The sequence below is a fragment of the Octopus sinensis genome, linkage group LG11, assembly GCF_006345805.1.
Source record: "Octopus sinensis linkage group LG11, ASM634580v1, whole genome shotgun sequence".
NCBI lineage: Eukaryota > Metazoa > Mollusca > Cephalopoda > Octopoda > Octopodidae > Octopus > Octopus sinensis.
In genome coordinates, this window is record NC_043007.1 from 38,684,247 (window position 1) to 38,711,746 (window position 27,500).

Sequence of the window (27,500 nt, forward strand, 5' to 3'; positions counted from 1 at the left end):
AGCTGGATACAAAGAAGAAAGCATTGCCCTTTTTCACTTTGATCTAAACTGGAAAAAAATTTTTTGTTTGTTTTATTGTTCTCCACCCTCCCTTCTTTCTCTCTCTTTCTCCCTCTTTCTTTTCTACCTTCCTCTCTCTCTCTCTCCTTATATGGATTAGGCTTACCTTGCCTGAGGAATAGCAACATCCAGGTTGCAGCAGAATTAATATCCTCAATTCTCTTGGTTTTATAATATGATTCAGTTCATCAGGTCATGACCATCCTCCTTATTCTGTTAGCTTATCACATGTGCGTACACACACACACACACACACACACACATACAATTTTTACACACTTTATTGGGAACAAAAATTTGCAAATGCTTCAATTCACTCCTGTTTCTCTCTGTCTCCCTAATGTTATTGATGTTGTGGAGCCCTAGGTCAACTCTGATCAACCAGACTTAGGATCAGTGGCATTCTTAACTGTAACCAGCCCCACTTTTGAAAGCATCGCTTATCACATGATGTAATGTTTCCTACCATTATTTAAAAGGTTTTTACAGTGTGGTTTGCAGGAGATTTGACTGCTATTTCTAACAGATCAGGTGACCATGTCAAGGTTTCCTTGTTGGCTCATTATTGGTAGTGGTGTGCCTGGAACATTGGACTAAACCACTGCCAAGTATTTAATCCCATCTTTTTGTAGGGTTCAAATTTCACTAAAACTGGTTTTTAATTTTTTTTTACCTTTCTCCTCCAGGGATTTTTTTTTTTACATCTTTCATCTGCAAGTACCAGTCATTTAATGGGGAGAATGTCAGCCAACTTGACCAATGTATACAGTCACTGGTACCCAGTCGTTTTTGTAACTTATGTAAGAAATGGTTGATTCAATTTGGTTAGCACCACTGGAATTATTTCATTCATTTTATGTTACTAATCTCTCTTTTTTCTTCAGAAAGGAACAAACATCACACAATCTCATACTCTGTCATCATCATCATCATCATCATCATCATCCAGTGTTTTAAATCCGGGTTTTGTCCCCTTTAATAGGGGTGGCTGGATCTACCTCAATGCCATAGCAACCGGGGCAGGCAGGTGTAGCCCACTGCAACCTTTGGGCTGGCTGGTGCCCATTCTCCCTTGCTATCATGGGGCTTTTTTGGAGATGGATTTTCTATGGGGAGCATGCCCTTGCTTACCCCCAAACACAGTTTCTAGAAATGAGTGGTCCCGAGATCTAGGCCTCTACCATGATTTTTAAGAAATGTGGTGGAAAACTATCTCAGGAAGGCAGGGACACTACTCTCTGAGACCCCTTTCGGAGCCCTCCTACCTAATGTCAATTCCAATTTCTCCAACATATTTCTCAAACTTGATTGTTAGTCTTCAAGTGCCCCTACAATTATTAGGATAACAGTTACTCTCTTCATTGCCCACATTCTTGTAATTTCATCTTTTAGTAACTATTATTAAGACAGCGAGCTGGCAGAATCATTTGTATGCTGGACAAAATGCTTAGCGGTATTTTGCTTGTCACTATGTTCTGAGTTCAAATCCTGCTGGGGTTGACTTTGCCTTTCATCCTTTCAGGATCGATTAAATAAGTACCAGTTGACTACTGGGGCTGATGTAATCGACTTAACCCCTCCCCAAAAATTCCAGGCCTTGTGCCTATAGTAGAAAGGATTATTATTATTTATTATTAAGGCAGCAAGCTGGCAGAATCTGCTTAACAGCGTTTCTTCTGGCTTTATGTTCTGAGTTCAAAAGCTGCACTGGCTGAGTTTGTCTTTCTCCTTTCAGGATCAATAAAATATGTACAAATTGAACACTGGGGTCGATGTAATTGACTTCCCTGCTTTCCCCAAAATTTCAGGCCTTGTACCTATAGCTGAAAGAATTATTAAGGCAGCAAGATGTCTGAATCATTAATGCATCAGACAAAATGCTTACTAGCATTTCTGTCTCTTTAATTCTGAGTTCAAATCCTACCATCTGAGCACTAGAGTCAGCATACTCAACTCTTGCCCTAAAATTTCTGGCCTTGTGTCAAAATTTGAAACCATTAGTATTATTATTATTATTATTAAGGCAGTGAGCTGCCAGAATCATTTTGTCTGTCTCTGTTCTGAATTAAAATTCTGCTAGGGTCAACTTTACCTTTCATCCTTTTGGATAAATAGGAATCAGTGAAACACTGGGGTCGATGTAATTGACTAACCCCCTCCCCCCAAAAATTTCAGTCCTTGTGCCTATAGTAGAAAGGAATATTTTTATTAAGAAAGGAATATTTTTATTAAGACAGTGAGCTGGCAGAATTCTTGGCACACAGGACAAAATGCTGCTAAACATTCTGTTTGTCTTGACGTGTTGAAGCCAACTTTGCTTTTTATCCTTTTGGAGCCAAATAATTACCAGTTCAGCACTGGGGTCAAAGTAATTGACTTGCACCCTCTCTGAAAATTGCTTGCCTTGTGCCAAAATTTGAAAGAATTATTATTAGGAAGAGGGAAGTTCTGAATCGGCCTGAATCATTACAGCATTGGAAAAAATTCCATGTGGCATTTGTTCTAGCTCTATGTTCTGTGTTCAAATGCTCCTAAAGTCAACTTTGCTTTTCATCCAATAGTAGAGTACCAGTCATGTACTGAGTTCAGTTTGACTATTTCCTTCTAATCAATGGCAATGGATTGGCAGAATTGTTAGCGTTGGAAAATATACCTTGCAGTGATTAGTTATGATTCTTTATATTCTGAGTTCAAATCCTGCCACAGTCAACTTTGTCTTTCATTCTTCTGAATTAAATAGAATAAAATGTCCTTTTTTAACATGGGAAGATGTGGTTTAAGGGGCAATTTGGCTATTGTTTCTTGAGGAACCATGTAGTGTGGTCACGAATAAAGATCATTCTTGCGTTGTATTGACACTCAGGGCTAGTTTCCTGGTTTCCATGGAAACAATGGACAGGACGCTAGTCTGTCACAGGGTTACTCATTTTTGCCAGCAGCTGAGTGAAATGGAGCAACATGAAATGAAGTGTTTTGCTCAAGAAAACAATGTGTTGCCTGGTCCAGGAATTGAAATCACAAACTTACAATCATGAGTTTAACACCCTAACCACTAAGCCATATGCCTCTATAGAATAGACATGGAGGAAACTGCAATTTGTGTGGCTTTCTGAATGGTACATCAATAAAAAATTACCTCAATTATTTTTTCTTAGTTTGGCTCTATGGTTCACCTGATGATTAGCCATGTCTCATGTGACCTACGTCTCAGAAAAGGCCGCTCATGCCTGATGTAGAAGCTCTAATGGCCGTGGTTGGGGAGTTGATAAACTATGTTCTAGCATTAGTTCTGCAAAAATTAGCCTGGTACTTAGTAACAGAATTTTGCAATAATCAATGTGATGGAATCGGCAGTGCTAGATCAAATTCCTTACAGTATTTTATTTCATCCTCCTACATTATTTCGTCAAAGTCCATCCTGGTCAACTCAGTGTTTTATTTCTGTGAGGAGGTTGATAACTTTATAATCAACAGTATTGAATCCACTCTGTAAGAATGGTGTAATCATCGTCTTCCCTCTTTTAGAAAATGTTGGTTCTGTGCACAAACATGGATATTTGCTTCCTATTTACACCTGAAATACTTCTTATTTATGTGCCATTCAAAATCTTTGCGTTATCTAACTCTGTTTTACTTGTATTTTTTATTATTTTTAGACTGACTTTTACATCGTTTTTGATAAAAGCAGGTCCAATTGTTCGTTAACCTATTCATTAAATTAGTGTATGAAGTAGTCGAGTTTTCTACAGAATACTCAACATAATCTTCAGGTACCTTCAACATAATTCTCAGGTAGAATCAATTGTATAATGTGGCAAAGCCAGGCCTTTGAATTACAGGTATAGTGTCTCATAGGCTTCTATACAGTTTCCATATACTCAAATTCACTCACAAAGCTTAGGTCAACCTGAGGGTGTGATAATCACACTTGTCCCAGATACCCTGTAGTGGGATTTAACCCTTTAGCTTTTAAACTGGCCATGTCTGGCCAAAATATTCTACCCATTTTTATGTTCAAACTGGTTATATCCAGCCTTTTACACCTTCCCTACAATATCATTCTCAAAATAAACAATCACATCATCGAAATCTCAAAGCTACAAGGCAATGCATAATTAACCCAAAACAATGTGAATAAATAAGCATTAAATTTGACAGAGTAATATGAATACTAAAGGGTTAACTTGTGAAATAATCTTAATCACTCAACCATGCTTGTGTGTACTACAGACTTTATTGATTCTATTATAGATAGATAACATAAGTATTTTAGAGAAGTTTTACTGATACAGTTTTGATACTGCTTATGGTATTTCATAGAATATATACACACACTAGCAAGCACTTAGTGTGTGGCTGAGTGGTGTTTCAAATTCCTCTGCTGTGTATTGGGCAATTTCCTCCTACCATATCATTAGGTTGATCAATATTTGTGAGAGGAACTTGGTCCATGGGAACTTGGCAGAATCCAGTTGTGTGTGTGTAATATATATATATATATATATATATATATATATATATATGATACTACACATTGTATTTTAAACTAATACTGCTTCTTTCATGCGTGATGAAATATATACACGTTTGCTAACTTGTCCTGTCTATGTTGTCCTTTTCTTGTGCTCATTGCCTTATTAATATATGTACATATATGTTAAAAGGCAGACGTTACAGCAATAGATTGCTTTGAGCTGTTTGTTTCAACTATGTTGTCTGAGGTACACTATCTAGTTTCCAGTCATAGTTTGATGGGCAACTGACTTGACTCTGCTTATACCATGAATGTCATTCACTCTCTCATTCCTTTGTTAGTTTTATTTGAGGCCTTCTATTTAAATAATAAAGAAAAAAACTACTCTGTGCATACATTCATACACAAATTATCCATAGGAGAGCTCATATATGGAAGCATACCATACTAAAAATTTCAGTCAAATCTCTTATTACCATTTTGAAAGATAAAAAAAAAGGGGCGTGTTGGACAATATAAAAGGTACACAATGTCTATGAAAAAATGGTTAAAGCTGGAATGCTTTTGGTTACAGGTTTGCTTACACAGGACTGATTTGGGGATTAAACAACCGCTCTGTACACTGTTTGTGTGTTTACTTTCACCAGATAATACTGGAGCATTAAGCAAGATTTTTCCAACAATTCAAATCGCATCTCTACAGATCACTGGTTTAGCTTGAGCTAACAAGGAAGCTACTACCTGCCAGAAATAACAGCCAAGTCTCCATCATACCACAATTTGCTGTCTTAAAGAAGGAAAGACATTGAATGATGATGTAGTTCTAGATGTATTAAGCCAAGGAAAAAAAAGATTGAATAGCCAGTCTGGAATACCTTTTGATCATAAGTCTTTGTGATCAGGTCTGACCTTGGGTTAAACAACATTTTCTCTAGTTGGATTTTGTTGCTGAGTTTTTATCAGTTTTCCTCTTCTTTCACAGAATTCTTTCCTGTAAAACTGTTTACAGAGAGCTTCTACTGTTGATGTTTAGAACTCAAGACAACTGTAGTGAAAGGCATTCTAGCCATGGCCATCATATCAAGAATACATTATCTGATTTGTCCTTCCTTTATTGAGATGCTTATGTGAGATCTGAAGGAGATTGTACTAGCTGGTTGGGTTATTGCATAACCTCTCACTACATGGTGTATCAACTTTGTTTCTTCTCTACATGGTAATATTCTGTATATCTACCATGCCTGCTCTTCTCACTTGTATGCAATATGTAGGTGTATGTATGTGTTGGTGGTGGTGGTATACTCCCAACAAGCTGAGTCTGTTGCACTGGTTTTATTTCTGGTTAAACAAATTTCACTTCTGTTACTCTGTAAATGCATGATTTCTGGCTGCTGACAGTGGAGAGAGATGGCGGTAAGAACAGGGATCTGCACGATTGATTTGGCCTCTGACAGACTAAACAATGCAAAGCCAGTGATCTATTAAAGATTGAGTATTTTCATCATGCATGCATGTGTGTGTTGTGTGTTTGCATATATATATAATTACCAGTTGTCCGTTGACGTAACTATAACATTGCAAATCCTTGCTGAACAGTTTTTATTTCAGAGATTTCCTTCTAGATGGTTTGTCTTCACTGCAGCTTGTGAGCACCATCTACCCTTGACTATATTGGATGGCTGGACTCTACTGGGTTACTCCGCCCTTTGACAGGTCTTGCTTTTCATCCCTAGAGTGTCCAAAAATCACCCTCCTCACCAATCAAGCTTGGTGGGTTTGCTGGCTTAGTCACCTATAATCTGACCATAGAATAGGTTGTGTATATGTGTGCAGTGCATGTATTATACAAATAAACAACAGTATTTTGAGAAAAATAACACCACCATAGGTCTAATATTTTACTTATATCGGAATTTGCTATTATATTGTTTTTATCTTTCATAAAAAAAATAAAATTTTTTTTTATATCTTATGAGTGCAGACATGACTGTAGTTAAGTTAATTTTACAATCTCTTTGGCTTCATGTTGGATCTTCTGTGCTGCACTGTGAGCAAGTGTTTTTTTATCTTAGCATCAGGTTGGCCAGTATCTTGTGAGTAAAAATTTGGTAGATGGAAATCATGTGGAAGCCTGACATTTGTGTGTGTGTATATATATATATATATATATATATACATATGTATACATATGTATATGTGTAAGTTGTAATAATGTAGTCAAACTAAATAGTGATATTTTGAAATCATCTGATAGGTTTGCTTCAGGCTCCAGTACAAACTAACCAGTCGAGACTTATGTGGATACTTTAACAACGATTTGGAGTAGTTTGTTATATTTGACTGGAGTTGAAAATTTGGGGACTGTTCACCACTTAGGAAGGTTTACATAACGGATGCATTTCCTATTATAGGTACGCAAACTTGAAACACATTAAATGATTTCAAAATATTACTATTTGGTTTGGCTTCACTATTACTACCTTATATATATATATATATATATATATATTATATATATATATATATATATATATATATATACATACACACACACACATAAAAGCATGTGGTTTTGTGCTGAAGGTATTTGGTTCACCTTCATAAAGAAGAGGGTTCAAATCCATGACTAAGTAGCATATTGTCTCCTTTGAACGAGGCACTTCGTTTTTAGTTACTTCAGTTTACTCAGCTAAAAATGAATATCAGCCCAGTGCTGGTACTCATTTTCTATTTCTCTTTGCCTGTCGCATCTTGGATGTTCTGCTGGACCAAAGTGAGGGGTGCCAAGAGAGTGTCTGTGTCTGCTCACAACTGCATAGGCACCTAAAGCAATTAGCGAAAGCATGTTGTATGATACCATGTCATACTTGTTAGTGATAACCATGTTTTATACATACATATATATTTGTGTGTGTGTGTTTATTGTATATTTTTTGCCAATATATATTGGTAAATGTGTGTGTGTGTATAAATATATATATTTAGTAGCCTTTACCAATGTATATTGGTCAGAAAATATTTGTTCAACACTGAGATGGGGACACACTCTCATCACACTTGCTGCCGTCAAGAAGATAATGAAGCAGTGATTGTCCTGTTGGAAACCTTCAACCAACAGTATCATTCTTCACCTGTGGCATTACAAAATAAAATAAGATTTAAAATGTGTATAAGATTAAGGAGGAAGAGAAAAAGAATGACAAATTGGTTACAGAATCTCTCTGATTAATCAAAAATCTATACATTTCATACATCCAGCATAATATTTAGAACTTCACTCTTTTTTTTTTTTATAAATCATTGATCTTTTGTATTTTTTTTTAATATTAAATATTTCTGATGCAAGTTGGTTAAAATCCCTTCAAAAGAAATCTTATGTATGTTTGTGTGTCTGTATGTATGTTTGGTAATTATCTATGGGAGATACCTCATCATAAAAAAAATATTATTCAGATAATATTAAATGTTCATACAATTGGTTAGTTTCTCAGGGAAGACTTTTTCCATCTTGCCTGAAAGATGTCTTAAAAAAATATATACAAATATATATATAATATAATATAATATTACAAGAAGAAAGAAAGAAAAAAACATTCATAAAAAAAAAACGTTCTCATGATTTATTAGACTTGCAATAAATGGCAGTTCATCATTTTATGGCTTTTATGCAAAATAGGTTGTTTTCATTTATTTTATTTTATTTATTTGTTACAAAAAAAAACATTAAATTTCCTTGTTAAAAGTACATTGCTGGAGTTATTAGATAAATTTCAATTAGGTTATTTTTAATTGGTAGAAAAACAATTATAAACATGCTGTTTGCCCTGTCCTTTGTATTGTATATCTAGAACTACACTGTCTAATGTGCTCTTCCATTTTCCAAAACAGAAAAAGTGAAGTGAGACCTAGCTGCTATTTCTAGCAAGTAGTGTGATGTAAAACAGGAGGCATGGTCAATCATTTCTTAGATGTGGGCTGCATGAGACATAAGTCATTATCAGGTACTAAAAAGATTCAAGGTAATGTTTTAAGTGTGCCATTCACAAAATCTTGTGGGTCACAGTTTGCCCATGACTGATGTAAAAGCTCTCTGCTGAGCTTGACAATTATGTGGATACCAGAAGTATATATTCAAACCATGATTATTTTTGTTCAGCCATCATACTCGGGTTAACAGTCCTCATCCATAGGTTCTTAGTGCAAGCAGCCAAGAAAGTCTGGCTGCAGAAATCCTTGAGTATGAGTTTGTTCTTCAGCCTAAGGTCAGTCATGATCAAGCAGATTTGCAATCAAAGGTATTCCAGAAAATAAGCATCCTCCTTTAGTGAGTCAAGAGAACATTCCTTATACTAAGGTTATATGGTTGGGTGCCTGGCTCAGTGGTGAGAGCATGGGGCTTAAAGTTGTGAGTTTGATTTCCAGACTGGGCTGTGTGTTGTGTTGTGTTCTTAAGCAAAACAGTTTATTTCACTTTGCTCAGTTCACTCAACTGTAGAAATGAGTTGCAACGATGTCACAGGTGCCAAACTGCATCAGCCTTTGCCGACATTGGTGGCATGGAGAGAGGAGACTGGTATGTATGGGTAACTGCTGGTCTTCCACAAACAACCTTGCCCAGACATTGTACCCTGGAGGGGAACTTTCTAGGTGCAAACTCATGGCTATTTGTGGCTGAAGGGAGTCTCAACCCTTACAGTTGGGTGTCACTTACCACTATATTACATATGTAAGACCCAACTCTGTCTTGTTTAGTACCAAGTTAGCCCATGATAAAAGGCTTGTAGAATTACATAACTTCTCCAAATAATTATGGATGTGTAGTATAGGAGTTCAGTTTACAAGCATGTGATCCTATATTCACTCTCATTGTGGAGTGCCTTGGATAAGCGCTCTCTGCTAATGCTTCAGGCTGACCAATTCCTTGTGATTGAAATTGCATGGAAGACGTATGTGTGTGTGTGGTTGATGAAATAAATACCCCTCCTCCAAAATTTCAGGCCTTGTTCCTATAGTAGAAAGGATATGTGTGTGTATGTAACGTGGCTGTTGCCAGCCTCGCCTGGCACCTGTGCCGGTGACACGTAAAAAGCACCCACTACACTCACGGGTGGAGCCTGGTGCAGCCTCCTGGCTTCCCAGACCCTGGTTGAACTGTCCAACCCATGTTAGCATAGAAAACGGATGTTAAACGACGATGATGATGATTATATATATATATAATATATATATATATATATTATATAGTGTGTGTGGCTAAATGGTTAGGGTAGTTGGCTCTAGATCATGAGTTTGATACCTGGTGGTGTATTGTGACCTTGAGCAAGAAACTTTGTTTCATGTTGCTCCAGCCCACTCAACTGGCAAATATGAATAGTGCCTGCATTTCAAAGGGCCAGTCTTGTCACATCCCCTTTCTTGCTGGATCTCCCTGAGAACTATGTTAAGGGTAGATGTATTTGTGGAGTGCTCAACCACTTGCATGTTAATTTCATGAGGAAGCTGTTTCATTGATCATATCAGTTGGAACTCTTGTCATTATTGTGTTTAAATTTCTGATGAGCATTAGGTCCCATAGCAGGTGCAGACATGTCTGTGTGGGCAAGAAGTTTGCTTCCCAACCACATGGTTTTGGGTTTGGTTCCATTCTGCAGCACCTTGGGCAAGTGTCTTTTACTATAGCCTCAGGCCAACTAAAACCTTGTGAGTGGATTTGGTAAGAGGAAGCTCCATCATGTGTATATGTGTGTGAAAGTGCTTGTGCCTCCTTAACATTGTGCTCTGAAATTAGTGAAATAATAGCAACCTTATTTGTAAGACAAGAAAGGGTTGGTGACAGGAAGAGCATCTAACTGTAATAATACTTCCTCCAAAAAATTAAAAAAAAAAACTAACCACCCAAACTGTGCCAGCATGGAAAAATAATGAAAAATGAACCTGAAATGAATGAATATATGTGTGAGTATATCTTTTTTTTTTTACTTGTTTCAGTCATTAGACTGTAGCCATGCTGGAGCACCTCTTTGGAGAATTCTTGGTCAAGTGAATTAACCCCAGTACTTAAATTTTTTGCTAATCCTGATACTTATTCTATCAATCTCTTTTGCAAAACCGCTACGTTACAGGGACATAAACATTTCAATACCAGTTGTCAAGCAGTGGTGCAGGACAGAAGCAGATTCAATGACACACACACACATGACGGGCTTCTTCCAGTTTCTGTCTACTAAATCCACTCAAGGCTTTGCTCAGCTTGAGGCTTGCCTAAGGTGCTATGCAGTGGGACTGAACCTAGAACCATGCTTGCACCTACATATATATATATATATATATATAGGTGCATGGAGAGTGGGCATTAAATGATGATATATATATAATGTACTGATCTGTGATAGAAAATTCAACAAAAACAGTACTCCATCTGGTGAGAAATAAATATTTAAAAGTCGCAGTACATGTATTAAAGCACTACTAATTGTGGTTTGCACCTGAAGAATATGTTTGAGTTTTTTTCAACATATGAAACTTAGTAGCATTTTAATACATGTATTGTGACCTTTAAATAAATTTTATATATATATAGGCAATAATTTGATAGCTCTGTGTCAGCAAGACTTGAAATAATATGGGAAAAAGTGAAAGGGGGACAGTGAACTTGCTGTGAGGAGTGGAATATCCAACGTTTCGGATTCAATTCTTCGTCAGGAGCTGGAGAAAAACGTCAAACAGTTTACATCCTCTTAGCTGAGAGAATGTAAATTCTGTTTGACATTTTTCTTCTCTTTTTCTCTGCCCTCTGACGAAGGATTGAATCAGAAATGATGGATATTGCACCCCTTTCATTTTTTCCATATATGTGTGTGTAAATATATATATATGTATGTGTATATATATATATATATACACACACACGTATTGGGTCATTCCATAAATAATGCAGATTTTTAAATAATTTATTTTTGAAAATTAAGATAAACAAAGTTCTTTTTCAATCTAAAATATACTCTCTATTTTCTACAATGCTTTTCCATCTACCTGGTAGACTTGCAAGGCTCTTCCAAAATTCACTTGTCCGTGATGAAAAGTTCTCCAATACTATTTTGATCTTGTCTACAGAATTCATATCTTTTCCGTCCAAATGATTTTAAAGATTGTGGAATAAATGATAATCAGATGGGGCGCTGTCCGGTGAATGTGGTCAGTGGTGCATCATTTCCCCTTCAAACTGCTTTGTTATCATTTGTTTGGGTTTAAAAGTTCAAGGTGGACTAAATCTTTCATATCTCACCAAACAGATAACAACACCTTATGTGGGTGAAGACGTTTTTTAGCCAAGGGTGCTGGTGTTTCTCCTTTCCTTGTCTAATGTCTTTGGCACTTGACATTTTTATAGAGAACTCATTTCTTTTCACCAGTTGCTATTTGGTCCAAAAAAGGTTAATTTGTGAGACATAACAGCAAAGAAGAGCACACATTCACCCTATGCGCACAATTAGACTTGGAAAGTTTATGAGGAACCCATTTACCCAATTTGCTGACTTTTCTGGTGGCACGCAGGTATTGATGAATGATTGAATATCCAAATCCAAGCTTCTCTGCTAGTTCTTCAACAGTTACAATGGGATTTTGTTCCACCAAGGTTTGCAGGGTGTCCTCAACAAGCTCTACAGATCTAGGATTAGGCCTGTCTGCTAGACTAGTTTCCAACTCGGAATTTCTGTAACCACGATTGACTCTGGCTTACGCTTATTGTCTGATCCCCATATACTGCACTTTCCATTGCATTGTTGCTTTTATTGTACTCATAAAACAAAATATACCAAATATGCTCCTTTGTCACTTCCATTATAGCTTTGAAAAAATAACTGTTAAAATTGAACGGCACTCTTCAAAACTTGCACTAAGAATAAGTTGATTTTTTACTTTCCACAAGGGGACAACATAGAAAAGGACAACACAATCTGATTGGGGTCAGGTGAACGAATGGTTATTACATTAATATGAAGTTAAAAATTCACAAAATAAAAATATAAGGAAATCGAATGATAGGACAGACTGGAAGACATTACAGATGCAGTGGGGAGGCAGGTTTAATTCGGACCCCACAAGCCCTGCCTCACCATTGATACCCGAGGCATGTCCTGTGCTGCATTCATGAGGTTACATTCACACGCAACATCTGCGTTACATTCTTCCATTAATTTTCAAACATTTTCACAGTCAGGCATTTTCTCTCTAGCCTTATCTTCCTTTTAAGGTGAAAGGTGAAGTAATTCATCAATTCAGGGCCAGAGATGAAGGTACCTGACTTTAATCCTTTCAGCCTCGTCTTCCAAATCACTTCTCTCGCAATTGCTACTACAATGAGAAAACAAATTCTTTCCTTCTTTCGAAAGGAAATCAAGCGGGTCAATTTTTACTATAGACTCAGTCAATATCTGTACTCTTCTTGCACTTGACAACAGTTGTTCAGCATAAACCCACACATCTGACACCTCTGAACATTGAACTATAGCATGCGGAACGGTTTTCCTATCCCGCTCGCATCTTGGACAAGTTGAAGAGCCGCGACCTCCATGCCTTGTGAGCTTGTACTGAACAGGTAAGGCTCCTTAGTAACACTGCCATGCCAGAGACTTCTGAAAGTTGTCCAGAGTCTTTAGCCTGAATATATGTCAGAACAGACTGGCCAGCTGATTATCGTTGAGACCTAGGGTTTCCACTAAGGTATCGTCACATTCCGTCTCTACAAGCCCTTTATAAAAGAATGCGGTGGAACCTCTACTGCAGTCATTGCTCGAGTGACGGAATAGCAGGAGAGCCCTTCCACAAGAAGTGGAAGAGCTGTCTTTCTAGCTTGATTAACCATGAATCAGGGCAAGGAACAATGGTTAGGCAGTAGGTGATGACCGATGCAATGAACACATTGGCTACCTCCGCCCTCCCTTTCAGGGATAGCCACTGCCAAGACCAGGTCTTGACTATGTAGGTCACCCTGCCTGATACCTCGGCCCAGTTCTTTATTTGGAGGTCTGGTCCAAACCAAACTCCTAGCAACATAATTGGACTCTCCGTTCAATGTCCCACAACGCTGTCAGGAGGCATCGACTTGCCTCTCCAGGTGCTGAGCTTCAAGCTGACTGACTTTTCTCGATTAACTTTTGCTCCTACCACCATCTCATAAACCTTAATGGCCTTGCCTACCCTCTGAAGGTGATCCATTTCTGTTACAGTGATGGTGATGTCATCCACATAAGCTGAAACCAACTTTACACAACCTAGCTGTCTTGGAATGCCGATCAATTTTTGCAGTAATGGCTCAAGAACCATTACGTACAAAAGCGAGGAGAGCAGGCATCCTTGACGAACTGAGCATTTGGTGTTGAACGGTTTCGATATGAAGCCATTCACCCAAACTACTGAGTTGATGTTATCATAAATCTGAATGATCCACCTGAGGAAGCCAAGACCCAGGCCGAACTGTGCCAGAATGGACACCATGTAGCGATGGTCAACCCTATCAAATGCCTTAGATTGGTCTAAATGGAGCAGTGCCCCACCCTTGCCAGAATTACTATCAAACCCCTCTAAAGTGTACCATATAAAATGGAGATTATCCTCGATGGTTCTGCCGGGAACGGCACATGTCTGTGCCTACTCGATCAGACCATCCGTGACATGCACCAATCTTTTCAATAACACTTTGGCCAAAATCTTCTACTCTGCATTTAGCAGAGTGATGGGCCGAAAATTATCAATGGAATCCCCCTTGTCCGGGTCTTTGCAAAATAAACCCATTCTGTTGCCAGTTCGCGTAGACATTTGCCAGCAGGTGCTTGAACAAGTCTGGCATACTCTTATACAACTCATAGGGTAGACCATCCAGTCCTGGCACCTTACCTGCGCCCCAGTCTGCCATAGCCTTGATTACCTTCTCAGGTGTGATCGGCCCCTTCACAGCACTCCGCATCCCATTCTGATAGGTGCGGCAGCCTGGCAAGGAAGTCCGTTAGGTTCCTCCTACTATCCAGCCTGCCGCCCCCACCGAAAAGCTGGCTGAAGTGCTCCTGAAAAGCCTCAGGTTCGTTCATCAACTTACCTTGTTGGTTTGTCAAGGATCAGATTGTGGCATCATTACCACATTGGGCTTCCACTACTTGGGCCCATCCTGTAGCCTTGATTCCCTCACAACCCACTGCACAAAGCCTAGCACTGATAATGCATCCACTCCTGATACCATACAACTAGTGTAATGTGATAAGGATAAAATTTCACCAACTTTTTGACATCTGCTGGCCTTAGTGAATGATTCAGTTGATAGGTCCAGGTAGGTAGAATAACAAGGGAGTCTATGTGATCATTTGGCCTGCAAGAAATAGTAGCTAAATCTTTCTCAAATTACATCCTACTGCCTTTGAAAAGGAGGAGTACATTGGTTATTACGGTCTTAAAGACACAATGCTCAATAAAAAAAGATGGGACAGTCATGGCTGGAATTCCATTGTGATCATAAGTTTGCTGGATCAGAGCTGACCTGGGGCTAAAAAATCACTGGATCAGGATTGATCTAGGGTTATACAATGCCTGGATCAAGATAAATCTAAGGCTAAACAATCACTGGATTAAGATTGGTCTGGGACTAAAAAGTCCCAAGCTAATCTGCAATCAAGGCTGTGAAATGTATTTTTTGAATTTTACTTGTTTCAATCATTGGACTATGTCCCTGTTTGGGCACTGATTTTAAGAGTCAAAAATATTAGTGGACCCTAGTGCAAGTCAGTGGCCAAAGGAATTAGAGCTGCAGTCATCCCTTCTATTTTGAGAGCATCAAACACTACATTATCTATGTATGTTGCCAGTTGTAAGATGATATTGTGCAAATTGAAGTATATGTAGTTGCTTCTGATTGGTTGATTAACCACATAAAGGCTATGTTCCTGTCTCAAATTTGAGAGTGTGGAGCACTGCCAAGTTTAATAATATCCAAGACACACTGTATGTTCTAACAATTGTCTTACAACTATGTCAAGAAAAATATCATCATTATTTAATGTCTGCTTTCCAGGTTGCTATAGTCTGAGTTGGTTCTTATGTAGTGCCAATCACAAATCATGGTTTCTAAAGATATTGTCATACCCTTGGCAAAAATAAAGTGCTTGCTACATCTTACATTATCTCAGCTTGTTCATCAACCCCTTTACAGAACGTTCTGTATGAATATTATCATAGCACCAGAATGAGTGAGGTTGCCTTGTACCTTGCAAGGCCAAAGAGCCTCACTACTCTAAGGTGGTAAATAGAAGTCAGGTTGATGACAGAAGCTGAACTACTATGAGATAGGCTTCACCCTTTGGTCGAACTTGACGAAGACTTGACATTTGAGTGTCTGACTATGAGTTCAATTCTGACATAAGGGCGAAACTGACTAACCTTTGAAGGCGGTGAGCTGGCAAAAACGTTAGCATGCCGGGTGAAATGCTTAGCGGTATTTCGTCTGCCGTTACGTTCTGAATTCAAATTCCACCGAGGTCAACTTTGCCTTTCATCCTTTCGGGGTCGATAAATTAAGTACCAGTTACGCACTGGGGTTGATGTAATCGACTTAATCCCTTTATCTGTCGTTTGTCCCCTCTATGTTTAGCCCCTTGTGGGCAATAAAGAAATAAGAAACTGAACTACTATGAGATAGTGACAGAAATGGATAGTATGTTGGTAAGAATAAATTTATTGAGGAGAGAGGGTTTTAGATGAGAAAGAAATAGAAGAGACAGTGCTGGGAGATGTAACAGAAGAGAAACAATAATACCAGGAGTTAATGGAAGAGAGACATGTTTTATGGTGAAAGAGAGAGAGATTAATGGATAAGGATGGTGAGAAAATTAAATGGAGACAGAATGGGTGATAGAGGGATAAGAGGTTGAGGGAACAAGGGAGATGAATGAAAGAAAGATTTGATGTTGTTGTAGAGGTAGTTGTAGTTTACCACAAAAAGACACAAGGTGAAGTTGACCTTGGCAGGATTAGAACTCAGGATGCAGAGAGCTGAAACAAATACCACAAGGTATTCTATCCACCCTTCTAATGACTTCGCCACCTATGTGGAGTATTTACAGGTAGGTAAATTATATTGATGTGAGTTGAACATCTTTGCTATGGTCACAACAGCAAGACTGTACTCGTGGTACAAACTACTCTCTCCTTCACTCCCTCTCCCCCTACCTCTTCCATCTCTCCCCCTTCTCTCTCTCTAATGTGATACCCTATCAACTCTGTTAGATGCCACCTTGTAGGTATGTAAATGCACTTACACATATTTAATATTCTTTTACTTGTTTCAGTCATTTGACTGTGACCATGCTGTAGCACCCCCTTTAGTCAAACGAATTGACCCCAGGACTTATTCTTTGTAAGCCTAGAACTTATTCTATAAGGTGTCTTTTGCTGAACTGCTAAGTTATGGGGATGTAAACACACCAACATCAGTTGTCAAGTGATGGTGGGGGTACAAACACAGATACGCAAATACATACACGTGTATATATATATATATCTTTACTCTTTTATTTGTTTCACTCATTTGACTGGCCATGCAGGAGCACTGCCTTTAGTCGAGCAAATCGACCCCAGGACTTATTCTTTGGAAGCCTAGTACTTATTCTATTGTTCTCTTTTGCCAAACTGCTAAGTTATGGGGACGTAAACACACCACCATCAATGTCAAGCAATGTTGGTGGGGACAAACACACACACACACACATATATATACGATGGGCTTCTTTCAGTTTCCATCTACCAAATCCATTCACAAGGCTTTGGTCAGCCCGAGGCTATAGTAGAAAACACTTGCCTAAGGTTCCACGTAGTGGGAATGAACCCGGAACCATGTGGTTGGTAAGCAAGCTTCAGATCATACTGGTTTGATAAACATCATTAACCAGATATACTTAATACACATCCTCAATGTATTTGTCAGTAGGCTGCGATTCAGTATGGTGGAGATTATTCTCCCAAAGTGCAGGATGTTATAACACCTGAAAGTCATGGACAGGCGAAACATGTTTATAACTTTCAGATGTTTTAACATCTTGTGCTTTGAGAGAGCAAACTCAACACCAAATTGCAGCCTACCAGTAAATACACAAAGTATATATGTTAAGTATGTGTGGTTGATAATGTTTATTTAATTAGTGCTGTTTCTATTTCATATTTGGATTCATACTAGTTTGATGAGCTTACCCTGCTACACTGGCTTGACATAGCTTGATAGAGGAGTGCAGATTTTATACTCTTACCCTGAAGTAGTAAAGTCAATTACATCGACCCCAGTGCTCAACAGGTACTTATTTTATTGACCCCGAAAAGGATGAAAGGCAAAGTAGACCATGGTAGAATTTGAACTCAGAACAAAAAGACAGACAAAATACCGCTAAGCATTTCACCTGGCAAGCCAACGATTCTCTCAGCTCACTGCTTTGTCATGCTTTATCTTAAAAGAAGAAGACAGCTAGCAGAAACGTTAAGATGCCAGGCGAAATGCTTAGCTGTATTTCGTCTGCTGCTACGTTCTGATTTCAAATTCCACCGAGGTCAACTTTGCCTTTCATCCTTTCGGGGTCGATTAAATAAGTACCAGTTATGCACTGGGGTCAATATAACCAACTTAATCTGTTTGTCTGACCTTGTTTGTCCCTTCTGTGTGTAGCCCCTTGTGGGCAGTAAAGAAATTGGATAATGTATTTCTGATTATATTGTCTGGAATGATTTAATTAAAGCTTTACAGGGTGAGAGCTGACCAGGCATCAGGTAACTCCATAACATAAAAAAAGGCAGGATAAAGGGATTTGTCTAAAAGATAAAAACAACAGCATCAATAAGAATATAAGTTTTCTTTCTTTATTTCTTAGAATTCACCGGAATATTTACAAATATCATCATATGAAACAGATGATAGATTTCTCTTGCTGAAATAAATTCAGCAGTTATTGTATGTATGTCTCTTCATAGTTTTCGCATTCACACCGCACATGCATATAACATATGCACCCAAACACATACATATGCCACTGAGCAAGCCTGTATGTAGCGAAGTCTCCACCGTATCTTATCTTACCGTCTGAAAAGAGCAAAATAAGATGCATGGGATATTGTAGTCCCGGATATACAGTGACTAAAAATATAAGTGGTAGTGAGCGTCATGGGTTCAATATTTTTGATTGATATGTCTATTTGACAAGGGCTGACATGGCGTTCAACAACAATCACAACATATACAGAGGCACATGAATTCAACATACACACTTAATTACACACACACACACAAGCACAATTACATACACATCATCATTTAACGTTCCTTATCCATGCCAGCATGGGTTGGACGGTTTCACAGGATCCAACGAGATGTAGGGTGATGTCAAGCACCAGTATTAGCTTTGGCACGGTTTCTATAACAGGATATCTTTCCTAATACCGATCCCTTTACATACAGTAACACACATTCTCTCTCTCTTGCGCCCCCCCCCCCGCCACAGATGCACATAATTACATGTTACACATACATATACTAACACACACACACACCAAACACATTATCACATTCAGATTCACAGATAACCCCATCCAACAACATTTCCCCCCCCCTCTCTCTCTCTCTCTACACCTCCTACTGCATCAAGTTGTTATCATATCTTATTTATTGATCATTTACTGAATATCAAACATTGAATGTTTTGTTATCGTCTTCGTGAAATACCAACTCAAAACTTCCAGAGGCATGTAACAAATTTCTCAAATAAAAATGAGCTGAACTTTCATTTTCTCAATAAGACAATGACTGTTGAGGTTCTGGTTGAATTTGATCGCAAGTTCAAGGTTTGAATACCTAACCATAGACCAAGATAATTATTGTGTAGTTAACAAGTCAACGAGTGAACCAACGATCCAAATGGTAACTGGACACGCTAGAAATAGCAAACAAACAGGAACGACATATTAGATACATTTGAAAAAAAAAGATGGAATGGTCATGGCTGGACTGTCGCTTTGATCAGGGATGATCTGAAGCTAAACAACAATTGTGTGGTGTCCCTGAGCAAGGTACATAGCTCTGCTTTCTTTCAATCTACCTGACTGTTAAAAATTAATTTCCAATCTCGACTTCATATAGAGGAGTGGTTACATGTTGGAAAGACATAGCTGTCGGTGGGAGAAAAATAAGCACATGTAAATATGGAAAATATTGTCATCATCATCATCGTCGTCATTTAATATTAGGCACAAATTTTTTTTTCCTTTATAAATTTGCTATGGCTATTGTATGTACATTTGTAGCCAATTTACAATGGTAAATTTAAAGGCAAGTTGAGTCATATATTTAGCATCTTGGCATCAAAATGTTATTACTGCTAACAGAGTCAGTAGCATGATATTTTATGCCCTTTAGTCTCCATGTTTCCGGATCATTAGTTATTTATTACATAAGGGTGGATGACGACAGAGCTGGTAGACAATCAACCAGGGTGATTTTAATTTCCCCAAGTTTGGTGTTCATTACTGCTACTGCTGGTATTAATATTGTTGTTATCGAAAGTTCAAAGTTCAAACATTGCACAGAGCAGATGGAATTTGCATTTTATTTCATTCATTCTTTCATATCTGATTAAAGTAAAATTTTTAGTAAGGTATTAGTCTGTTCTCGTAACACGACAATATATGTTCCATATATTGCACTTAAAGTAATTTATTACAACTGTTTCCACTGCCACCGCCATCATTATTTTCATCATCATCATCATCATCATCATCACTATCACCACCACCGCCACCATCATCATCGTTGTCACTGAGGGTGCAAATAATGTATGCTGGAGATAATGCTGAAGGTGAGTGTAGGGCTGTTTTGGATAAGTCAACTGCTGGGACTGCCTGAAGTTAATTCCTGTTCTTTTTACATATGTGGCTGTAGCTGGTCCCTTTAATAAAGGCATCAATGTCACACAATCTCATTCCACTATTTGTTTTTAAACAAAAGTTAAAAAAAAAAAAGAATCAGGCTGGATGGATGTCTGTGTTGATAATGTCTCAAGCAACCAAGTAAGAATTTGTGGTTCGTATCCAATCACCAGTACATGGGTCAAAATATATTCAATTTTCAGTTGTTTAAGTCTGGTTGCTAATGTAAAAAAAAAAAAAAAAACAACGAAAAAAACACCATTATTATGGGTGAACCAATATTGTAGAATCATCAAAGAATAGTTTCTGGATTGGTATCAGTTATAGAAATTAATTTATCAGTTCCTTTGGGAAATGCATAAATACCATATCACCCAATTCATCCATTCATACTTTGTTGGGTACATACTACCTTTTTTAAAAACGAAATAAATATTCTTTTTTTAATTTAAAATAAAAACTGGGCTGAAGTTCAAACTTCCATAACTTTTTTATCCTTTATAATGTTAGGTGTTTTAGATGTCGTTTCAGAAGTACAAAAGTTTGTTTCTTCATTTCAGGGATTTTTACTTTGTTGCTGGTTCAGTTTCTCAAACTTTTAACATTTCCAGAAGATTCATGTCACTAAATTATCCACAGGGGTTGTTATATCAGGAATATGGAAAAGCTTCTTGGTTGCAAAATGGGATTTTTGTGTGTCACTCTCTGTAATTCTGGTTTGTGGTAAATTTAATAGGGGACAAAAGAAGCAGGTTTTTCTTTTCTTGTGAATTGCATGAAGGAAAGCTTCATATTCATAGCAGCAGCTTTGAATTTTGTTTTGATAAACTGGTAATATGGTAAATGTGGGAAGAGTGGCACTGTGTAAGGGCTTTTTGATGATTTCATTAATTAACTGTCTCTTGTATTTCAAACACTGTTCATAGATATTCCTGCAGATGAGTTTCAATGCAGAACGAAATTGCGAGTTATTGTAGGAGTAGATCCATGGATTCAAAATGCAGTTGAAAATAGCTAAATAAAGTAGACCAGTCCGAAATCTCTTCATGGTTTTCAAATTGGTTGCACTCTCAAAAACCACACACATTTGAAAAGGAAACCAAAGTAGAAAAGCACAGATGATACAGGCAATAGTTTTGGCATATTTTGTTTTTCTACATGCTAAGCTACCATTGTGATTCAGTGAAATCTCCAGAGCTGCTATCATCTCACTGTGGCGTTTTGCGATTCCATATATCTTATAGTAGCAGAAAAACGTCACAAGACATACTGGAATAAAGACTGCAACAAAAAACAGTGCATATGTATTTTTCAAAATGACTTGAAGGAGAAAAATATTATCATCAAATAACAAGAGTCCATTTGTCTCCCATTCAATAAGAAATGGTGTCCATGCTACAACAGTACAATAGAAAACCGTGAGGGCAATCAAGTAGAGTGTCCTTTTTATTGTGACATTTGCCTTATAGGAAAGCGGCTTCATCAGAGTCTGGAAGCGATTGAAAGCTATCAAGCACTGGGCACTGAGAGAAGCACCAGACATATTTATCAGCATTTGGTTTGAGACTAAATAAAGGGGACGGTATGATTCCATGACAGCAAATGGCAGGCAAAACGCAAGAGTGATGTCAAAGCATGCTAGAATGAGTACTGCGATATAGGTGGCAGTTTGAAGCTGTTTGCTGTATAGGATACATATGATTACTACAATGTTTCCCAGAAGAATAAGTAAGATAAGGACTATTGGTACCAGTAAGGAGACCAATGATAACAAGTTTAGATTCTCCATAGTTGCAAAATTTTCTTTAAACTTTCTAATTTTTTCTTTTTCTTTGTTTTTTTTTTTAAGTTTCACAAGACATAATTCTGGTTTCTGTCTTTTGATTCTTCTCAAATGCCTCTTTTACTAAAATAAAATAAAAAAAGAAAAATTCCAACTTCTTTGAAGATTTGTTTTGGTTGTTTCTCATTCTCTATTCTGTTGATTCTGACATTATCATTTTGGTCCAGAATAAGAAACCTGCAAAATATATAAAAGAATGATGAAGACTTCTAGAAGCATTAGAAAAAAAATTATAGCTGGAAAAACAACAAGAAGGAAATTAATGTGTGTGTGTGTGTGTGTTATTATTAAGGCAAAAGTAACAAGCTGGCAGAGATTTCAAATTTGGGCACAACGCTACCAACTTCGGAGAACAGACTAAGTCAATTACACCGACCCTCATTGCTTGACTGGTACTTATTTTACTGACCCTGAAAGGATGAAAGGCAAAGTTGATCATGGCAGAATTTGAACCCAGAACATAAAGACAGATAAAGTGCCGCTAAGCATTTTGTCCAGCGTGTTAACGGTTTGGTCAGCTCTTTGCCTTAATAATAATAATGGTTTTAAATTTTGGCAGAAGGCCAGCAATTTCAGAGAAAGTTGATTACAATGACCCCAGTGTTCGACTGATACTTATTTTATTGACCCCGAAAGGATGAAAGGCAAAGTCAACCTCAGAGGTATTTGAACTCAGAATGTGAAGATGGGTGAAATGCTGCTAAACATTTCTTATAATGATTTTGAAGAGGCTGATGGGTTTTTTAAGTGGGTGAAAATTTGTCCCTGCATTTTTCCAAGAGTAGCATGTATTAAGGGGTCCCAGTTCAATAAAGCAAATCTAAGGCAAAAAATAAAGAAATATTAAAAAAGTAAAAATGAAATCCTTACTCTCTACACATGCAAGAGTATGTATATGTTGTTTATGTGTGTGTGTGTGTGCGTGTATGTGTGTGTGCGTGTATGTGTGGGTGTGTGTATAGGGTTGAGAGAAAGAAAGAAAGAGGAAAATGAGAGATTTAAGATGTTGGAGTAAGAAGTAAAAGCAAAGGAAAGATTAAATGAAAGTGAGAGAGAAGGATCCAGCTACGAGAGAATAGATAGACAGACAGATAGATAGATAGCAAGATAGATAGATAGATGGATGAATGGCTAGATGGCTAGGTAGAGACAGAAAAAACATGAGAAGGTAAAGAGAGGGTAATAAAAAGATGAGATAAGAGCTAGTTAAGAAATAGGAGAAAAAGAGAGAGTGCACAGAAGGAGAGAGAGGTAGAGAGATAGTAGGAAAGAGGGTTAGAGAGATAGAGATAGAGAGAAGGAAGTAGACAGAGAGAGGGAGAGATGAAATGTAAAAAAAAAAAATGGAGAGGGGAAAAGTAGGTTTCTTTTATCTCTCTACTAAGCAACACTAGTTTAAGCAAACAGTTGAGTAAGAATGAACACACACACACACGCACATACACAGACAAGTACACTGAAGCACACGCACTCATACATACCCTCAGAGGTGCAGTAGTTCTTTGTTATTGACTTGCACCAGGACAAGACGTGCAAGAAGGCAAGGGAAAGGAAATGTGAGGTGAGATCAGGGGTAACAGGAAGAGGGGGAAAAATACTTATTCACTCTTTCTCTCTCTCTCTCTCTCTTTCTCTTTCTCCTCTGCTGATCCTCTCATCAAACATAATTTATTTTGGAACAAGTCCTTTACTCCTTTTTTTGCCCCCTCTCCACCCCACTCTCTCTCTCTCTCTTGCTTTTTCTGCATTCTTCAACTTTTCTGATCCGCCAGTCACACTTTGGTGGCGGGATAAATTTCTTTTGAGGTCCCTCTCTTTACCAACTCCTGCTCCTTTTTTATTTTATTTTATTTTTTTTTGCACTGACCTAAAGTCACCTTACACGACAAAAAAACCCCAGATTATAAGGGGTTTAGGTATACAAAAGAAATAAACATAAAACAAACAACACAAAACAATATCAAAATAAATAAATAGAAAGTGTAGGACGTTGTGGGTGTCAGGACTTAGTGGGGACAGTACTATTGGGGTAGATGGTAGAGGGGTTGGAAGATAAAGGGATTAAGGTTTTTTAATTTTTGTTTTCCTAAATGAAATATTTCTTATTGTGATTTCTTACCCATTTTTTTTTTTTGAAGGATTAAGATACGTTTGAGGATTTTCTCATTCAGAACAAAAAGAACGATAGAAATAATTCACTCTTTGACATTTAACCAGCCATATCCAGCTCAAATATGCCTCCTGTTTTAAGTTCAAACTGGCCAGGTCTAGCCTCTCACACCTACCCTACAATGTCATCCAAAAAATAGACAATCACATTATCATAATCTCAAAGCTCTGATACAATACATGATTAATTCAAAACAATATGAATAAATAAGCTTTACATTTGACAGAATAATTTAAACACTAAAGAATTAAACAAACACCTTCTAAAGTAATGGAAAACAACTCCCCACATTAATATTACTATTCTGTGTAATACCAAAATGTTACCTAATGCAATAAATTATAGAGAGATTGGGAACAAAGCTGGCTTCAGTGGGAGTGGAGGTGGAATTATGATTAATTCAGATGAGTTGAAAGCTTTCAATGAAGTCAACCTTCATTTCCTGATCCCTCTCTGAAAGTAGCTGGCTTGCAATCTGGATCACTGGTTTTCAGCCCCCTCTTGCTTATCATAGTCCTCCAGGCCATAAAAAAGGAATTCAAGACTGGCTTCCCCTAGGAGTTCCTCTACACTGATGACCTTGTCCTTATAGCGGAATCACTACCAGAACTAGAAAAGAAATTTCAGGTGTGGAAGCAAGGTCTGGAATCAAAGGGCCTTAGAGTTAAATTAGCAAAGACCAAAGTCCTAGTAAGTAGGAAAACAGACAAATCACAAATCCTTTCAAGGAGATAAACCTGCTTGATATGTAGGAAGGGTGTTGCTAGAAACTCCTTATGTTGTACCCAGTGCAAGCTATGGCCACATAGGGTGTGTAGCAATATTGCAAGAAGGTTAACAGAGAAAATAATCTTTGTGTGGAAAATGTGCATGTACAACAAACACTAAGAATGTGCAGAGAATAGACCTCCCCAAATGCTCATGGGGGATCGGGGATCATTAGAAGTAGTAAGTAGGAGTAGCTTCAGTTACCGAGTAGCAGTGGAGGAGGAAGTTGCTAGAATAAGAATGGGCTGGGCAAAGTTCAGAGAGCTACTACCTTTGTTAGTAATGAAGGGCCTCTCCCTCAAAGTGAAAGGCGGATTGTATGATGCTTGTGTATGTACAACTATGCTACATGGCAGTGAAGCATGGGTGATGACTACAGAGAACATGTGAAAGCTTGAAAGAAATAAAGCCAGTGTGCATGTATGACAGAGTGTAAATGATTTAAGGTGCGTATCGATGAGGATAGCTGCATGAAGAAGTGTTGATCTTTAATTGTGGAAAGAACTGTGGAAGGGGTAGACCCAAGAAGACATGGGGTGAAGTAGTGAGAAAGGGTCTTCAGACACTGGGTCTCATTGATGAGATGACAAAGGACTGGGACTTGTGGTGACTTGCTGTACTTGAGAAGACATGTGAGGCTAAGTAAAATCGTGGCCATCCACGTGCTAACATTTCTGCCAGCTCACCGCCTTAACTTATATTTTATGGAATATTCTAAACTCATATTCTATGGAGCTAAAGTTTGCTTTCTTCCTACAAGGTTTGATGTAAAGTACTGCCCAAGCCCTTCCACAAATGTACTGTCCCTGGTGTTTATATAAGAAATTATTATCTTAATTTATTTCTGTTAAGCCAGTAATGAATTGGCAAAATTGGTTGAATTACGACCTAATTGCATAGCAGTGTTTAATTATGTCCCTTTATTTTCTGAGTTCAATCTCTATTTGAGTCGGCTTTGCCTTACCAGTGATTGATAAAATTAGTAGTAGACTTAATATAGTCAACTGTATGACTTGGGCAATTAGTTCATTCTTTTATCAGATTACTCAGTCAAATGCAATGCTTATCTATTCACATTATTTTGAACTTAATCATGATTTTATCTTGTAGCTTTAAGATTTCGATGGTGCAATTACTCTTTTTTACTCCTTACTCTTTTACTTGTTTCAGTTATTTGACTGTGGCCATGTTGGAGCACCACCTTTAGTCGAGCAAATCGACACCAGAACTTATTCTATGTAAGCCTAGTATTATTTTATCAATCTCTTTTGCTGATTCACTAAGTTACGGGGACGTAAACACACCAGCATCAGTTGTCAAGCGATGTTGGGGGGACAAACACAGACACACAAACATATACACACACACATACATACATATACATATATATATAATAACAATTTAATAAATAAAACATATGCATACATACATAGATATATGTACAAACCTACATCTATATGTATATATACATGCATATATGAGTACAGGACACCACAAATAAATGTAGAACACAACGAGAAACGAAAACATAAAATCAAACAAGGAAACGGACTTTTTTTAACACACACATATATATGATGGGCTTCTTTCAGTTTCTGTCTATCAAATCCACTCACAAGGCTTTGGTCGGCCTGAGGCTATAGTAGAAGATACTTGCCCAAGGTGCCACGCAGTGGGACTGAACCCGGCATCATGTTGTTCGTAAGCAAGCTACTTACCACACAGCCACTCCTGCACCTATTTTTTTTTTTTTTTTAGAAAAGCATTGTAGGGGTAGGTATGAGAGGCTGGATCTGGTTGATTTGGTCATAAAACAGGTAGAATATTTGGGCTAGATATGGCTTGTTTAAATGCTAAAGAGTCATAATGATCATGAAGACACGAGTTCCAACTTCTGTAGTTGGGAAGTACTTTTTGAGATACATTATTGTTACACATTGAAACCCCTATAACAAATATGGCTAACCCATTTAGAAATTAAAAACATGACATTGAAATGAAAACAACATAAGGTAAGAAACAGCTTACAACAAAAACATATACAAGAAAAAACAAAACTAAATAAACATAGATGTTCCATTATCAGCTGCCTGTCACAAATCCTTATATTAACTTCAATGTAAACAATAACATATCCAATCTGGCAGATATGACAATGAATATCTGATTGCCATTGTTTTTTGACATCAGATAATACTTCTTCCCTTCTGACCAGTGGTTCTCAGCTGGGGTCCAGA

The 27,500-nt window shown here is 37.7% G+C and overlaps 2 protein-coding genes and 1 long non-coding RNA gene across 7 annotated transcripts in view; 1 reads left to right on the plus strand and 2 right to left on the minus strand.

Annotated features, from left to right (window-relative positions):
* LOC118765393 overlaps window positions 1-6,040 on the plus strand; it is a 7,629-nt gene extending 1,589 nt beyond the window's left edge. Inside the window, exon 2 of the long non-coding RNA XR_005001252.1 lies at window positions 4,422-6,040. This is a non-coding gene — a long non-coding RNA (uncharacterized LOC118765393). The remainder of the gene's footprint in view (window positions 1-4,421) is intronic.
* A 13,753-nt stretch (window positions 6,041-19,793) lies between these two features.
* On the minus strand, window positions 19,794-22,299 carry LOC115217404 (trace amine-associated receptor 1-like). Its single transcript, XM_029787094.2, has one exon. The coding sequence runs from the start codon at window positions 22,269-22,271 to the stop codon at window positions 21,099-21,101; it is 1,173 nt and encodes a 390-aa protein (XP_029642954.1). The 5' UTR covers window positions 22,272-22,299; the 3' UTR covers window positions 19,794-21,098.
* Window positions 22,300-22,334: 35 nt separating this feature from the next.
* The window catches only part of LOC115217595 (endoplasmic reticulum membrane-associated RNA degradation protein-like), a 47,267-nt gene continuing 42,101 nt past the window's right edge, over window positions 22,335-27,500 (minus strand). For all 5 annotated transcript variants that reach the window (XM_036507371.1, XM_036507372.1, XM_036507374.1 and 2 more), the window contains one exon: window positions 22,335-22,502. In XM_036507371.1, the coding sequence (XP_036363264.1) occupies window positions 22,479-22,502 (24 nt within the window). In that variant the 3' untranslated portion in view covers window positions 22,335-22,478. The remainder of the gene's footprint in view (window positions 22,503-27,500) is intronic.

Coding starts and splice junctions, on each gene's coding strand:
- LOC115217404 (XM_029787094.2), bottom strand. CDS start 22,271: ATGGAGAATCTAAACTTGTTATCATTGGTCTCCTTACTGGTACCAATA.